The sequence below is a fragment of the Saccostrea echinata genome, unplaced genomic scaffold (genome assembly GCF_033153115.1).
Source record: "Saccostrea echinata isolate AGI-Se365-2 ecotype Australia unplaced genomic scaffold, CSIRO_AGI_Sech_v1 ptg000001l, whole genome shotgun sequence".
Classification (NCBI taxonomy): domain Eukaryota; kingdom Metazoa; phylum Mollusca; class Bivalvia; order Ostreida; family Ostreidae; genus Saccostrea; species Saccostrea echinata.
In genome coordinates, this window is record NW_026889750.1 from 5495152 (window position 1) to 5509388 (window position 14237).

The 14237-nt window shown below is 33.4% G+C and overlaps 2 protein-coding genes across 3 annotated transcripts in view; one reads left to right on the forward strand and one right to left on the reverse strand.

Moving 5' to 3' along the window:
* The window catches only part of LOC133184214 (U1 small nuclear ribonucleoprotein 70 kDa-like), a 40625-nt gene that overhangs the window by 10510 nt on the left and 15878 nt on the right, over positions 1–14237 (reverse strand). Inside the window, exon 5 of the mRNA XM_061319174.1 lies at positions 1350–1412. Within this exon, the coding sequence (XP_061175158.1) occupies positions 1350–1412 (63 nt within the window). The remainder of the gene's footprint in view (positions 1–1349; positions 1413–14237) is intronic.
* Positions 1–14237, forward strand: part of LOC133184202 (potassium voltage-gated channel subfamily A member 1-like) — a 62266-nt gene that overhangs the window by 2145 nt on the left and 45884 nt on the right. Inside the window, exon 1 of one of the 2 annotated variants that reach the window (XM_061319152.1) lies at positions 9104–9252. The exons of the other annotated variant lie outside the window; for it this stretch is intronic. Within the exon in view, the coding sequence (XP_061175136.1) occupies positions 9199–9252 (54 nt within the window). The 5' untranslated portion in view covers positions 9104–9198. Of the gene's footprint in view, positions 1–9103; positions 9253–14237 lie in introns of those variants that run through there. 2 annotated transcript variants of the gene reach the window in all.

The window sequence follows — 14237 nt, forward strand, 5'->3', positions numbered from 1 at the left end:
TTATTTAAAGCAAATTCTACAACACTTTGCAATAAAGTTGGACATGGTATCAAAACAATGCAATATTTTTAAACTCCAGATGAACTTAAGTGAATAACCTTTCATGATAACAAATGTCAAAAATAAGACACAAATAAAATGCTGTCACTGACAGAAATCAACTTCGAATATCTGAATTGATGAGCAAGTATTTTCTGGACTATATAGTAGGTCTATGCAGAGCAGACAAAGCACTATTTTCTGCTTTAAATGGTCACTCTCCCAGCAACTGCAAAAAACAATACTTGGGTATATATGGACCCATTAGTATTGTTCATATGCCTATTTTAAAGAAACTGATTGGAAAAATATCAGGGACTCTGGAGTTTCATTACCTTTCTTAGAGTCACCCGCTTGGAGCAGTGGTTAGAGTGTTTGCTCTGGAGTCACAGAGTAAGGAGTTGATCCTTATGTCGAGGGTTCGAATCCCACTGTGGGATGTGGAGACCTTTCCTTCGGATGAGACTGTATAAACCGAGGTCCCGTGTTGCAGTAGGTGCTGGCACGAAAAAGATCCCTTACTGCTCAATGACCCCCGAGTGCCGAGTATAGGTAAAAAAATTGCAATTCTCCACCGGCAAGTGGTGGGGTCTCAACATGAGAGAAAAATTCTCGAAAGGGACGTTAAACAAACAAACAAACAAAACTTTTCTTAGAGGTTCTGAAATTGCCATACCATGTTTGTAGAACATACAGACTGTTCTTTTGGCCATGGAATGCTCTCAAAAAATTCACAACAATGAGGGATTAATGCATCTTATCCCAGAAAATATGAATTTGTGTTCAACATTTTTTACTCTTTGATTCAATCAAAGTTGTGGTAAAGGCAGATGTTACCAAAACAAACCAGTTAAAAACACTGCAAGAAATTCAAAACACAGTTCAAAGATTTAGAGGGGTACACAACTAGTTTCTATCAGGAAAAAAAATACAGAGTACTTAGATGCTGTGAAACTCAATGATAATTGTTAATAATATTTTACCCTTTTAAAGTAAAAAAGTAATGCTACAAGGAATGAAAACCAGCTAGTCTGTAACCAAGGCAAACTTTTTAACCACAAGCCTTTAAGGTTGGTGGTAGTTCACAGAATTTACAAGCACTACAATTTTTTTAACTACATTTTAATATCTCTGGCAATGTCCTTTGACCATATTTTAAATCTTTGTCCTGTGCCCACTTTTAAAAATTATATGCTAGCTGTGTCCATTCTTGCACCAATTTTTTTCAAATGTTCAACAGCAACTTTGAAAGTCTGGAGCATCTGGTTTGTATTCTTTTGTGCAAAATGCAATATGGATAAGTGACTTACCTTTCTAATTGGCCCATATACTTCAAATTCTCTGCGTAGCTTGGATTCACTTGTGTCATAGTTCTGAAAATCAAATAAATTTCTCTTTATTATCAGACTGCATTCAGTCATATTCAAAGAGACAGGAATATATAAAATAGAATCAAATGAAAAATAATAAATCAACTGGTCATTATCTTAAAACAATTAATTTGCTTCTCTTTGCTCCAATGAGGACTCAAGTAGCCAAATGAGACCATTCCAAAGAAAGTGATTAATTCACTATTCCAAATAAAGCTTTAAAGCTTCACACCCTTCCACAAAGTGGGATGAATGTTTGTCAGAAAACTTTCATCAATCTCCAGAAGACAAAGAGGACTTGCCTGCTAGATCTGTCAGTTTATTACTGGGACTCTGCTGGTTATAAATAAGCTCTCAAGATATTGCCATTTAATATTTTAGTTATTATGACCTATGTTTAAACATAGCAAGAAGACAATTTGATATAGACTTCTCTTGTTTGATACTGTCAAAGTTCAATGACTTCTACAGAAATCAAATTATAATGAACACGATTTCAATGACCATGAATATTAAAATAAGAGGCCTATGAGCCACATCACTCTCTTGAGCACTTTTGCTAGAAACAAAGTAGAAATCTAAATCTAAAGTTTTAAATATAAAAGTGGTCTGGGAGAGGGGGGTGATTTGAGCAAACTTGAGATTTTTTTTTTGGATATATTCTTTTTATTCCTTTGTACACTTTGATTCCCTGTTGTGGCCCCTCTCTTCTCCCAGGGGTCATGATTTGAACAAATATGAATTTACGATATCTGAGGATGCCTCTAAATTAATATGACTAAACATGGCTTTTCTGTTCTTGAGAAGAAGATGCTTAATGATTTTTCCTATGTTTTTCTATGTAAAACTTTGATCACCAATTGTGGCCTCACTCTATCCCCGGGGGGTCATGATTTCAACAAACTTGATTCTACACTACCTGAGGGTGCTTCCATATAAATATGACTAGTCATGGCTTTGCTGTTCTTGAGGACAAAATTTTTAAAGATTTTCCTATGTATTTCCTGACAAATATAAAACTTTGATAGCCCATTGTGTCTCCATCCTACCCCTGGGGGTCATAACTTGAAAAAACTTGAATCTACATTACCTGAAAATGCTTTCACATAATATAACCAATCATAGCTTTGCTGATCTTGAGAAGAAGATTTTTAAAGATTTTTTCCTATTTATACCCATGTAAAACTTTGATGCCCACTGTGGCCACACCCTACCCTGGGGGTCATGATTTGAACAAACTTGATTCTACACTAACTAGGGATGCTTCAAAATAAATTTGATTGATCATGGCTTTGCTGTTCTTCTTCAGAAGATTTTTACAGATTTTACTCATTTAAAACTTTGATAACCCTGGGATCATGATTTGAAAAAAGTTGAATCTACACTTTGTAAGGAAGCTTTCAAGTTAGTTTCATCTTTTCTGGCCAAGTGGCTCTTGATAAGAAGATTTTAAATGACCCCAACCATTTTTTTTTTTTTTTACTTTTTCTTAATTATATCCCCTTGGAAGAGGATGTGGCCCTTCATTTGAACATTTTTGAATCCCCTTTACCCAAGGATACTCTGTGCCAAATTTGGTTGAAATTGGCCCAGTGATTCTGGAGAAGATGAAATTGTAAAAAAAAATTACTACAATGACAAACCAACAATGATGACAACAACAACAAAGGACAAATTTAATTAGAAAAGCTCACTTGAGTCTTTGGCTCAGGTGAGCTGAAAAAGAAATTCAATGGATTTATTGAACTAAGTCACTAATCTTCAGCAAATTATTGCTGAAATTCTGTTATTAACAGACAGATATATTATATTCTTTCAGCAGTAAATCTCCAAATCTTTGTTTATCACTGTCTCTGCTTTTGACAAGGCTTTGCAAAAGCCAGGATCGCAAAGCCATCATTATATCCCTAAATATTGCCATTTTCAACCATTAAGGAGCAACCAGATATCTTTTATAAGTTTTTCATCAGTGAACCTTAATGCTGTCTTTTTATTATAGTTTTGAATGCAGTCTGCATGTAGCTGATAAGACTTCAAAGCCCTGGTCAATTGCAAAGTTTATGCAATGTAGAAAATAAAACCTGATTCAGTTCTGTCTATATAAATATATATATGTAATAATCAATGGAGCCCAGCTGATGACCATGCAGTGGCCTTACAAATATGTTCCGACAATAATGGCCACATTGCATGCCTTGACAGGATTCTGATAAGTCCAGATCCTGATCAATGCTCGGAAGAAGTGAGAGATGATTTTGCCTGTCATGCATGGCCGACAGAGTCCACACCGGTCACCCCATTTAATGGCCAACAAAGATGAGCACCAATTAAATGAATTCCCATCTCAAATTCTTTAGGTGATATTTCAGACGAGATTTTTTTCTTCTCTGTAAATTATCAATTTCAACAACTCCCAATGTTATAAAATACCAAACATAAATCAGACCTCATACTTTTTTGTATTTTCTATCTCTTGCTTTACATTGTCATTGATTTTTTTCAAAACAAGTATACAGTTTAAAAATCAATAGTGTAGATTTTATCGCCACAGAAATAATGTGAATAATCAAGCTGCAAAACGAAAGAACATAATCCTACAATACTCTGTTATTTTTCATGTTTAAAATGATTTTGTCTTTGTTCATTTAATGATTTATTTGGGGGGTAGTTAGGGGGCTTCTCCCCTGTGTAAAAACAGTTAGACTTTGTACTGTATGAAAAATTAAATGCTTAATGTGATTCCACTGAAAGCTACAAATATGTACTTTCCCTAGTATGACAAAACTGAACAATCCTTTTTTTTTGGCTCTACATTATCAAAGCAAATTTTAAAGGAAGCTGTTCAAACTTAAACATTATCAATTTCAACTGTACTTATTTGAAACTTTCGGTATTTGATATCTTAAATTATTAATAAAATACAGTTGGGAATACATGCACAAAGCATGGTAACACTTACAACAGCATGTACACAGTGCATTAAACATATCTGCTGGGTATAAACATCAATATATTACGCAACAGAGCAGTCACATCTTCTCGTATTAAAAGTTTTTTGATATCCAAAATAGGAATTTCATCTTTTATTTTACATTCATGCAATTCCCAAAAGCTTCACACAAAACTACACAGAAAGTAAGTACCAAGGCTATCCCTAATTGTATCATCTGAGTTTAAACTGCATTTAAAGCTGATAATGAGTTTTGACAGTATGAAATTTTCACTAGAATATCTGCAAAATTCAAAGAATTTTGTTTTGTAAAATTTAGAGAGAGAGAGAGAGAGGAGGGAGAGAGAGAAATTAGGAAGAAAACTATATCTGTTCACCATTCTCACTATGATTCTCTATATAATGCTTTATTTGAAAAATATATCCTGGCTCGCTTGGTAGAGATTGGAATAGACAACCCGATTTTCTCTTTTTTTCTTTCATAATATTTTTATAATTAAGTTACTACCTCTGCCATTTTTCTATATTTTCCCTGAAATTTCTCATGATTCTGTCTCTCTGTCTACATGTTTCAGTAATCCTGAGAGAGATTGAGAGAGAGGTTTTAAAAATAAAAATAAATTTTGGAAGACTTCAATGTTAACGCATCAAATCTAGGCTGTTCTAAAAATCACAAATCTGTAATTAACTTTAAAGAACATCGATGTAAAAACAAAGAGCAGTATTTCCCAAGAATTGTTGGCAATAGGTAAATAAATAGTGGCATAACTTGGCAATTCAAAGACAAAATATTTACAATAACCTATGAATATAATACTGTTAATGAAAATAGACAAGTCATCAAAAGACAACATTACAGAGTATATTAGGAACCAAACCCTACAATGAGAAACAACATTACAGAGTATATTAGGAACGAAACCTTACACTGAGAAAAACTATTAATATATTACTTTTAATACAGTAGTTGAATCTTTTTTTTTTCCATGGTGTTCTATTTCTCTATGACGTCAATCAATTCCAAATATAGATATTAAATGCCTTTAAGAATAAATTTCATGTACATATATTTTTTCTATCTTTAGCAAAAAGAAAAAAAAGTCAAACAATTTCTAACAAATATTTTATAAAATATATTGATGAGGAAATTAGCATTTTTGATTTTTATCTAACCACCGGATCACATATGAAACAACTTAAGTTAAAATTTGTATTATTTGATATTGCCCTACAATGGTGAAGAGGTCAAATACTCCAAAATAAAAATGTTTTTCTAAGACATCAGCATTAGCTGCTAGATCTGCAAAAATTTTGTATTTCAGTTTATAGTAATTAAGCATCTTGCAGAAGACAAATCTTGACTAAATCTACATTTCTTTCTTAAATTTGGGGCCATGCATATCTTCTGTAGACATATTTTTTTCCATGTGGGATTAATATACCCCATGTACACGGTCAAAAATTTTCCTCAGCATACCTCAATTACATTTAAGACATACAAAGGCAATCCATGAAATCTGGTAATTTTCTACCCTAGGATGGAAATAAGGTACATGTACATGTTCTCTCTCTCTCTAATTGTTAGAACAGCCCACAACTTTGAAAACTGACCAATCTCAAAAGCCATAAAAATAACATATTCTTTATGGGGAAAAATAGTTATTCAAGTGAATAAAGCAAATGTTAATAAATTACTTTTGTTTTGTGGAAAATCAGTAGAGGTACACATGTTATAATATATTTTAATTTTTTTCTGATATAAGATGTAGTTGAACTTTGACATCTCAAACAAGGATATCTTGAATACAATGGATATCTCAAAGTCAACTGGAAGTGCCAACTACTTTCTCTTTGACTGTGTATTTTAACCTCAGTATGTTGAATGCCAAGATATCTCAATGTTTTTTTTTCTTGGTCCCATCGAGTTCCGGATAATGAGGTTTGACTATATATATACAAATATCGTTCAGCAATTATTTATACAAAAATAGGGGGAAAAAATACAAGAAATAAGATAAAAGTGAAATTCAAGGGCAAGGAAAAGTCCAGGTCAGAAAATTATTAAACAGTTAAATTGTTCTCACCAGTATGTATCCCTGTATGAAGTTTGACATAATTATCTTGAACAGTATCTTTGAAACTGAGCTTAATGAAAATGCAAAAAAAAAATGAGGCCAAGGTCATGGGAAAATGTCTAAATCACAAAGTTAAGATACAGCTGAGTATTTCTTACCAATAGAATCCTTGTACGAAGTTTGACAAAATTATCTTGAATTGCTAAATCTTTGAAACTGAGCTAAATGCAGAATGCAGCCAGATGAGGTCAAGGTCATTTGGAATGTCAAGGTCAGGAAAATAAGACACAGCAAAGTATTTTCTCTCCAATATGTATCTCTGTATAAAGTTTGATAAAATTATCTTGAATAGTTTTTTTTTTGAAAGTGAGCTTAAAATGCAAAATGAAAAGTTATGTCAAGGCCATGGGAAAGGTCAAGTTCTTAAAATTATGTCACAGCTGAAAAAACTTTCACCAATATGTATTTTTTGATAAATATATCTTGAACATTTTTTTTTTGAAACTGGGATAAATGCATTATTTATAAAGTGTGATAGTTTGATAAATATATCTTGAACATTTTTTTTTGAAACTGGGATAAATACATTATTTATTAAGTGTGATAGTTTGATAAATATATCTTGAACATTTTTTTTTGAAACTGGGATAAATGCATTATTTATTAAGTGTGATAGGTGGACAGACAAACAAACACAAAAATGGAGGAATGCAAGACAAACATGACCATATAGTTGGCCAGGCATAAAATGTTTTCGTCACAAAGTAGCTATTAAAGTTTGTACTTTAACTGGGAATGTAACTTTGTTGAGCCCAATGGCATAAATTGTACATATTTTTCTTTAATATAGATCTAGCTCACAAGTGAAAACAGTCCATGCACATGTTGGTGTGCAGTAGGGTTATTTAATTTTTCAATTTTGTATTAATCTAGCAAAGTATATTATGACTGTAAACTTTCCCTGCAGCATATAAGCAATAAAGCAGTTTAACCTCATGTTGAAGGTTAACTTTAGCAAAATACTGAAAAAAAATTCACCTTGATTAGCCTGATACAAGGAATTAAAATCAAAGTAGCAAAACTTTAACACCTGACAAAAACCAAAATCCGGACCAATGCATAGTCCTTTCACGAAACAAAAGACTTAGACAGCATAAGCCAAAATAAAAACATTATTTTTTTCCTTTGCTGAGATTGCAGACCCTGGAGGGGTACATTGTAACTAATATGATAACACTTGTTGTGGCTGCTAAACTGATGTCTGATAAATCAGAAAAATCAAACAACACAACAAATTATTTTGTCATCTTTCTCGTTCAAAAACATTATTCTTTGCAAAAGATAAACAGAAAATAGCACATGGACACCTTATAGAGACACCAGATTTTTATGATTGCCAGTACAATGCTTAACAACAGGATCTCTTTTCCATATCTATCCAATACCCCAAAGGGAACAGACTTGGCTTTTCCCCGGGTGTAATCACAATAGGCACATGCTATGCAGCATCACTTGAGTCTAATAGCCAGCAATTAATTGGTGCGCATGATCAAGTGCTTCAATGATTTTTCGCAAATATCTATTCCCGTGATTAGCACCTGTGTGTCATACTGTACTTCAGCAGTTCTCATTGGCCAAATCTGATTAAAACTCTAATACCAGCTACCTGAACTAATATGTACTGTAGTCATGGATATTATTTTCAAGAGAAGCCAAAATAGGTGTCATTTTCCAATGAGGAAACAATCCCTGAATAAACTATGGAAACCATGTGAACTAGTGACATTAGTTTTGTCATGGAGAGCTATTTAGTCATATCAGGGATACTCGGCTTCAAATGGAAATCTATGTCAATAATTAATTTTCCTTGGCAGAATAGGAAAATCAGAGTGCATTTCAGAATCACTGCCATAACAATATGATGAAACCTTTTCATGGAAATGTCTCTGACTATTGTCAAACCTGACGTAGTCTTCATTGATTTCCAAATGACATCTTTGCTTTGCAGCTCTGTATATTAACAGTGAACTTAAAAGAGTCTGATTAGACGATTTAAATGCCCTTCTTATCCCTGCAATTCAGATTTTACAGATTTTTTTTTAAAAAGAGACAAAAGAATCTGTTTATTAAAAGACATAATCAGATTTGGTGCTACAATTGGAAGCCACGTGGAAGACCATCCGCCTGTTTGCTGTAAGTAGGTAACAAGTGTTGAAAAAAGCATACATCAACTATGGCATGTGTAAGGCAGTGACACCTTCCTTACTGATTGGATACTGTTTAATTCTGGCTGGAAATTAATCACAATTCCAAGTTTAAATAGCAAAAATTAATTTGCAGCTGCAACCACTGGGGACCTGCTCCTCATTCAATCTGCTGGAACTCTAGAGGGGAAAAAGTGAGGGAGATATTCTTAACAGTGATAATTCTGTCATTTACAGCAGACGGCTTCAGACTGCTGGTTAAGATTTGCAAAAGGTTAAGTGGTTGAAAGAAAGGACTAATAAAGCTCAATTAGTGAATTCTTCAGATGAGGATGATTAGAGACTTCTTTTTCACCATTAAAACATAGTATATCCCAATTTTACAAAAACTGAAAGTGAAGGTTTTCTTCTGGACATCAGATGTGCAAGGAAAACTTGAATTAAGACAAAAAAAGAGTATGTGGTTGTATTGCATCTCTTCGTGTGTAAGATTTAACCGAGTTTGTTTAGATTACAAATCACACTAGAAGTGATTTACACATGCTCACCTGTACTGGCCAATGAATGCTGGTCTATTACTGGAAGCCATGTTTCCTTTTTCAAGTTCAGCTGGGGTACGTACAATTTTTAAAATGTTATAATTGATCAACTTTATCATATCAATCCATGAGGGTTGAATAAATATACAGTGATTTTAATCTTTCTGCCACAACCCAGAAGGAACACATTTGCAGAGCAAGCAGCCAACACTTTCATTTTCTTTGAAATGCAATCAGAGGACTTTGGTTTTTTTTTAATGCATAATTGCAAATACCTAATTTATTTTTAAAACTGCATTGTTAAATTCTAAGTTCAATTTCTTGACAATGTGACAAATACAAACCTCTACATTTTTAAATATATATATATATATATATATATATATATATATATATATATATATATATATATATATATATATATATATATATATATATATACATACACACCATTGTTTAAAAAGTAATGGTTGACTTTTTGTCCACTTCCATGGTTCTCAAAACTACAATGACTACATGACAATTGCATGTGGATAGCTTTTAGCAATTATCATGAAACTTATTGATCAAGCAATGATCAAAAATGTAAACCACCAATATTTTTAATTATATATAGTCAATGATATGCTTCAAAAGCTATCATCCAGCGGGCTGTGCAAACAAAAATTTAAAAATGGCAACACATTCTGATAATCAATATATTCAATATTTCAGCCCATTACAGTGCCTGCCAATAAATAATATATCCCATCTGAGAGTACCAGATGACAATCGACACTCATTAAAGCATAAAATATTCATTATAACTTTGACAAAGCACAGAAAAACCACACAGAATCAGTAGTTAAAAGTTTTTTCAAAATGTCTGTATAAGTCTCATACTAATCAAACACGGTATGAGCCATGAAACAAAACACTGTGTTTTACAAGGTAAAAGCAAGCTCTTGGTCCAGAGAATTCCTGATGCCAATTCAATGAGAAAGAAAACAATGGGTTGCATTTAATTGCAAAGATCTTATTATCTTCTCAGGACAATGATATTCCAAGACTGGAGACCATAATTCAAAGCATATATCTACCTATAAATAAATTTGCAAAAGTATTGAAGGAAAATATAATGGGCCTTGCAGTAGAAGATTTAGAGGGGGCCAGGGAGGCCCAGTCCACCCCTTTTTGTGACCAAAAATTTATTAGAACTACTGAAAGAGAATAAATCAATCTTTTGGGTAGACATTTCTTTTATTATCATGATTATACATGTAAAGCATGGCTAAAACAACTCACAAAAAGTGTTCTGAAAAACCTTAAAGCATGGGAGCCCCCATTAGGGTTTTGCCCTGGATCAACTGGGGGGTTTAAAGCAGCCTCCACACACCAGGCCTAACTCCCACCCCCTCCCTCCCCCAATTTTAAAGAATCCTGAATACCACTACTGCATGGACATTGTGTCATTCCTAGTTTTAAGAGCTTAAAGATTTAAGATCATAGAAACATTTAGTATCATTTTCCTGATGCTTTAACTTGAAATGTCAGCTGTAGGAGGATTAGGGCAACAGATGCTTTAACAATAATTACAACCCACCATTTTAGTAAATTTGGTCGTTGAACTGGTGGATTTGAAGAAGTTATAAATATACACAAGCTAACTTTAACAGTTACAACTGAACAAGAAACCTTCTACAAAGTACTCTGCAATTATCTGCTCTACAGAGAATGGTGTAATCGCATACCAGTCTTGACTCAAAGGATTTTTCTCACAAGAGACACGTCACTCTATTCCTTTGATACTTCTTTTTATGGTCGATTTAAATGGGAAATTATTTTTTCTCGCACTTCTGACAACCACCCCAAGGAATTTTACAAAAGTTCTGTGAATTGATCATTTAAGAATTGATCATTTATTATACAATCATAAGAAACAAATCCGTGTCTAAGGTATATACTGTATTCTGTATGCTTGGAAAATACAAGAATATTGCCAGTGTGATGGATGTGGAGAATTCTGAACAATTAATGAAAAATAAACTTGAAACTTCACATGTATGTAGTCATTTTGACATTATCCCATTGAATGCAAAGACTGCTTCTACAAGGCTCTGTACCAAAGAGATTTATTTGTCCAAGAATTTATGAGATGCTAGCCAGCAATTGGGTCAATTAATTGTGCAAAAATACCTATCCAAATACACTGTACAACTGCTCAATAACCAGTACAAAACCTGTTTAGGTTTACCATTTTTTGTCTCTCTAGGTAACTTCTCTCTCTGTCTGAAGAGTAATGTAAATAAACTGCAATATAAATTTCACTGGAACCTTATGCCATTACGGTAAGCAACAATGGAACTGTTTACAAGTCAAAGTGTGGAAAAATCTCTTCTATGACTTTTCCCTATAAAAGACAATAAAGATGACTATTTACACAATTATTTTTAGCATCACATTTCTGGGAAAACCAATAAATCATGGAGCAGGTAATCCTTTCTGGGAGCTAGTTATACTAGCTGATTTTTAATAGAAATGTGAATTATGTGTGAGTTATGTGGAGGATAATTCTGTCCGGAAAAGAGCTTCCTACTATGAACATTTAAGCTACTGAATACCAAAATACAGGAAATAAGTCAATTAGTAAGACAGAAGTCATTGTATAGTACTTATAGTTACATGTACCATACTTACATACAAGGGCTTAGAAAAACTCACACACATGTGTACATTAATTGTTTGCAGAAGTCTTGTTTGCAAGAAAACTTGTAAATATGATCAGAAAGGTAAAAATTTTACCATTCTTAGAATTTGATGAAATTTGACATGTATACTTACTGGCTAACTTTTTCTTTTGGTTGATTTATCCTACTTTAAAATTTATTTTGTTTGTCAATGTAGGAGGTACTGAAGTCTGCCATATCAGTGATGTGGTGAAATATCACAATTAACACATATATCTATAATAGGAATAATCACTATTTCAACAGAGATAGTATTTGCGTTTAATGAATGCCTCCCAAGTTGGATCGATTACAGGGCAACATGCTCCCTAATTGTTCTTGCAAGTGACCAAGCACACCTTGACCACAGGGAAGTGCAGTACTTTTGTGGTCATACTTTTAATCATCACATACCTTTAGTCATCAAATAGTTTAGAGTATTTTTATTTCTAAATATTGCCAAAGTGAATTAATTTTGCACCTCCAGAACACAGCTGGAGATGATGGTCCAAGCACTTGATTAAGAGACTACCTATAAAGTGTAATGGTAATGTAAAACCTTTATGAAGACAGCAGATGTACAGCATACCATCACTGCATGGATCTCTATAAACTCCTTATCTCTTTAGAGGGATGCAGAATTTTAGGTATAAAAAAATCAGAATATTTCCAGCCCTAATTTTTGCAGAGATTTCTCTTTTCTTTCAAAAACAGGGAATAAGTGAAGTAGATGACCTTCCCTTGTTTACTATTAAACCAAAACTTGTAGAACACTAGCCTCATCGCTGATTCCAAATAAGAGACCTGATACAATGTATCAGGAGAATTAAATAGAGAAAATAGTAAGAATACTGCCAGAGTCTGCTGAAAGAATTAGCAGATTGTAAATACACTTGGGGCAGCTTAACTTTGTCAGGGCTTGACTCTATACCAACAAATGATATTGATTTTCACACTGGTTTAGGAATTTTCCAAGTACATCTAGCCATCTTGATATCATTCTTACAAAAACATGATGCTGATCACAGTGTCGTTCACTAATGCAAAAAATATCAAACAATTCGACTGTTTTTCCGGACAGAAATCAGTCTTGTTAATGGACCAATACTTAGTGCACAGCAGTATATTCATAGCATTAGACTTAATTGGTTTAATGCATTTTATAGATCTCAACTGGTCAAGAAAAGTATCATTAAATGTCTCTGAAATCAATTGTATCATTTAGGGATTAATAATCTTATATAGTAGCAGAAGAGTATAGCATCTGTAGGCCATACTTTCATAAATTGAATTGAATTTTTCAAGACTATTTCGATCTCAAGGTTAACTACAAAGCACCTATCATCACACACTGTATTTGTAATTCTTTGGCACTGGATTCATGTTTCAGTTGACAGTGAGCTACAGAAGTCATTGGTTTGTTACTTCATAGCATAAAACATAAACATAGAAAATGCAAGATGAAAAAGCTCATCTCGATCTAAGCCAAAGTCTCGAACCAAATGAAATTGTTCTGGAAGTGTGCAACCCCACATGCAACATCTGAACATTCATTTAAGTTCTGTATAGGAGGACTTAAATATCCATAAAAGTTCGGTATAGTAGGACTTAAACATCCATTTAAGTTCGGTATAGTAGGACTTAAACATCCATTTAAGTTTGGTATAGTAGGACTTAAACATCCATTTAAGTTCGGTATAGTAGGGCTTAAAACTACTTAGGAGTAAACCTGCTCCAAAATCTCTAATTATAGTTCAATGAAATATATGGAGATAATGAACGGTATTCAAGCTCAAAAGTCCATTAAACAATACAAATTTTGGAGCAAAGCAAACATGGACCTCTAAAACATTAGAGGTGGGATCAGGTGCCATGGAGGAGTGAGCATCCCCTGCCGACCTGTCAAATCCGCCATGTGCTCCTTGCAATCCTACAGAATGCACATCTAAAGCAGGTTTGGTATAGAACATTAAAAGATGCAACATCCATGCAAGTAACAGTCAGGTATACTTGTAGTTGACCTGTTCTGAAAACTTGTTCAATCATCCAGAAAATGTATGTCCCATCCAGCATCTAAAACAAGTTTGACTGCAATATTACCTATAGCTGATTAGGAATGGACTTTAACTGGTAATGCTAACATAACATGAACAGTATCAATGATGATTGGAAAGGTAACCAAAAACCTTCAAAATTCATTTTAATAAAAAATTTATTCAAAACAAACTTTAAATGCTTTTAACAAGATATGCCTTTCGTGGCCCTTTTCCTTGCTCTGTGATCGAAAGGTCATGTGTTCAAATCATGGCCGCGACTGACCTAAGTCGATAAAAAATAGGTAGCAGCTGTTCCTTT